The sequence below is a fragment of the Lachnellula hyalina genome, assembly GCF_007821495.1.
Source record: "Lachnellula hyalina strain CBS 185.66 chromosome Unknown contig00300, whole genome shotgun sequence".
In the NCBI taxonomy this organism is placed as follows: Eukaryota; Fungi; Ascomycota; class Leotiomycetes; order Helotiales; family Lachnaceae; genus Lachnellula; species Lachnellula hyalina.
Window position 1 is genome coordinate 14,631 of NW_022157414.1, and position 2,770 is coordinate 17,400.

General features: G+C 48.2%; 1 protein-coding gene across 1 annotated transcript; it reads right to left on the reverse strand.

The window, feature by feature from the left end:
• Positions 1 to 908: 908 nt before the first annotated feature.
• On the reverse strand, positions 909 to 1,726 carry RFC1 (Replication factor C subunit; the record flags this gene model as incomplete). The annotated part of the gene is made up of 3 exons (XM_031154117.1): positions 909 to 985; positions 1,037 to 1,220; positions 1,274 to 1,726. 3 exons carry the CDS (start codon positions 1,724 to 1,726, stop codon positions 909 to 911), a joined length of 714 nt encoding a protein of 237 aa, XP_031001050.1.
• Positions 1,727 to 2,770: the final 1,044 nt, after the last annotated feature.

The following is a 2,770-nucleotide window of genomic DNA, read 5'->3' on the forward strand; positions in this document are numbered from 1 at the left end:
ATACTTTCACTTGGAAAGGATTTGCTATCTTTGAAGATAATACTTATGCTAGGAAGCTCCGATATAAAGTTTGCTTCTTTAATGAACCGACAGAAGATTCCCCGTGACCTTGAACTTCCAGTAGCCAGCGAATCAGATCTCCTATCCTGCCAACTAGGATAGGGAGGAGAGTGGAGAGCTCTCCACAAGTATATTTGCATCTCTCCACTCCAATCCTGCTAGAAAAATAAGGCATGCATTCCACTCCAGTGGTCAATTTTATGGCTGGATAGGAGGGTTGAAACGCTGCCAGTAGCTTTAAGTTAGTGACATACTGTCAACAACCACTCAACAGTTGATGCAGCCGCCATTCGCTCAATTAGCAAAGACAATGGACTGGATTGCTTACTATTTAGATTTGAAAAGTGCAAGATACTAAGCCAAAACAAGTAAAAAAGTCTATACGTACGTAGGTTTCAGACACCAGGAATGTGACTCACCAATTCTCGACCATCCGTAGACCAAATGGAGAACCGGATTCCTGGAGGTAGAAAGTATTTGTATTTTCCTAGCCACAACAATCTCAGATCGATAGCGACGCACTTGGCTTCACCTTTCAGGTATTGCAGAGCTATCTCGCTGCATTTCATATCATGCGACGGGATCTCTCAACTGAACTCGCCCAACATCGTCACTATCACTGTTGCTATGAAGCGGCTGCTAGTTCAAACCAACTTGAAACTTCACTCAGCCACTTCATCACTATGACAGGGAAAGAGGGGTGTAGAATCTTTCACGTGCCATAATATTCATTGAATTCATTTCGCTCAACTTTTATACAGCTACTGCCAGATCCCAATCCTTCATATCGTAACCATATGCCAGTATGCCAGTATGCCAGTGTTATCGTACAGAGAAACATCGTCCTATCACTTCTTCTGCTTCTTCGCCTTCGCAGGCTTCTCGTCGTTATCCTCTACACTTCTTTTCGATGAGGCGCCGCCACCTATCGGGTTATTAGCAAAGTTCCATTAGTTGTATTGTAGCATTAGCCTACCCTCAAGCAGTTCGATCAAAGCATCTTCATCCAGGGTTTCAATGTTGTGTTGCTCAATCTGCTCCAGCTTCTTCGGACCTGCGTCGTTTCCAAGGACGACGTAGCTCGTCTTGCCGGTGATGGATTTTCCAAGCTTGCCGCCGTGTGTCTCGACCAGCTTCTCTGCATTCTTTCGGCCTATAGTCTGGTGATAGGAATGTCAGTATTAATTCGGCAAGAAGGGAGCGCATGACAAACTGGAGGAACGCCGGTGACCACGACGATGAAGCCAGCCAGTGCAGTGCTTGGGTTTGCGAGTAGATGCTGCACATTCTCTGGCAGGTCTTCATTTGCAGACTTGGTGGCCTTGCCCTTGGCCGAATTTGCAGCACGTTGCTCGGCAGCAGGCTTTGTCTTCGACTTTGGAGGCTCGTCCTCGTCCTCATCTTCGTCCTCTTCGTCCTTGGGTGCCTTGACCTTGGCCTTGGCTTTGGATTTTGGCTTGGCGGCGGGCGTCTTCTGGTTAACTTGGATGCTTCCGCCCTGCAGCTCTTGTACCTCCATCACGACGTCGTTGGATCCTTCGGCCTTTGCCTCATCGATGCGCTCGTTGGCTGAGTCGATAGATGCGTGGACAGAGTCGATGTCACCGTCGCTGGATAAGACGTAGACTTGGGAGATGGCGGCAGCAGGCTTGGCTTTGGGAGGCATGTTTGTGGTAGTTTGATGGTGGATGGGAGAATAGGAGGACGAGAGGGTGGTGTAGGGAATTGGGTGAGATTGTTAGTTCCAGGGAAGATGATGGATGTTTTGATTTGTTGCGCGACACGAGCACGAGGCTGCGCACAGCGGTCAAAACAAATGGATGACGTAAATCGTCTAGCCTAACGTGAAGCAAGTCGCGAAAGTAACGCCAAGTCACGCTTTCCGGAGCATCAAAGTTTAGATCAAGAGAAACTTCTCTCTAAAGTCACTTGGAAGGCAATGGTAATACGGAATAAACATTTATACATTCTCGCAATTTAGCATCATGTGCCTTCCAGCTATTTCCTCTGAATATAAACCCCTACAAATTCATCCATAGCGCAAAAATCTGCGAAACTCCCAGCTAATACAAGCACTGGGGTAGAAGTATCTCAATTCAAACGGCCTGGAGCTGCACTCCTTGCGCGCATGTACTTTGCACCTGCTTAAAGCTGTCCATCAAGGATCCGAGAGATTATAACGCCGCTGGTGAGAGTCGAATGTGGAGTCGTAGACTGGCCTCTGAGGCTCTTGAGGCTCTATCCTCAACCTGCCAAACAAGCTACGACCCACACCACACCTTTGCCGATGGTGGAGAAGACGTGGGACCAATTTGTTATGTACCGCATTACCGCTCCACTATCTCGATGATGGTCTTGGTGATAGTCTCAATGATAGTCTCGGTGATAGTCTCGGTGATAGTCTCTGTGCATCCGCAGGTCGAAGTCGTAGTGATGGCTTGGTAAGAGATTGGGATGTCGCAGTAGATTGTTGTCGTGCCGATTTCGGTGACGGTGAAGGTTTGATCGTAAGTCCAGACCGTTGATGGTGCACTAGTGCAGTCGACGATGACAGTTGTGGGTTTGGGGACGTCGCAAGTGATTGTCGTTACACCGATATCATAGACCGTGAAAGTCTGAAGGTAGGTTTCAATTGTCGTTGGTGCACTTGTGCATTCTACGGTAAAGGTGGTCGTCGACGCCAGGGCCGCGGGTGTTGTGCTTGCGAAAA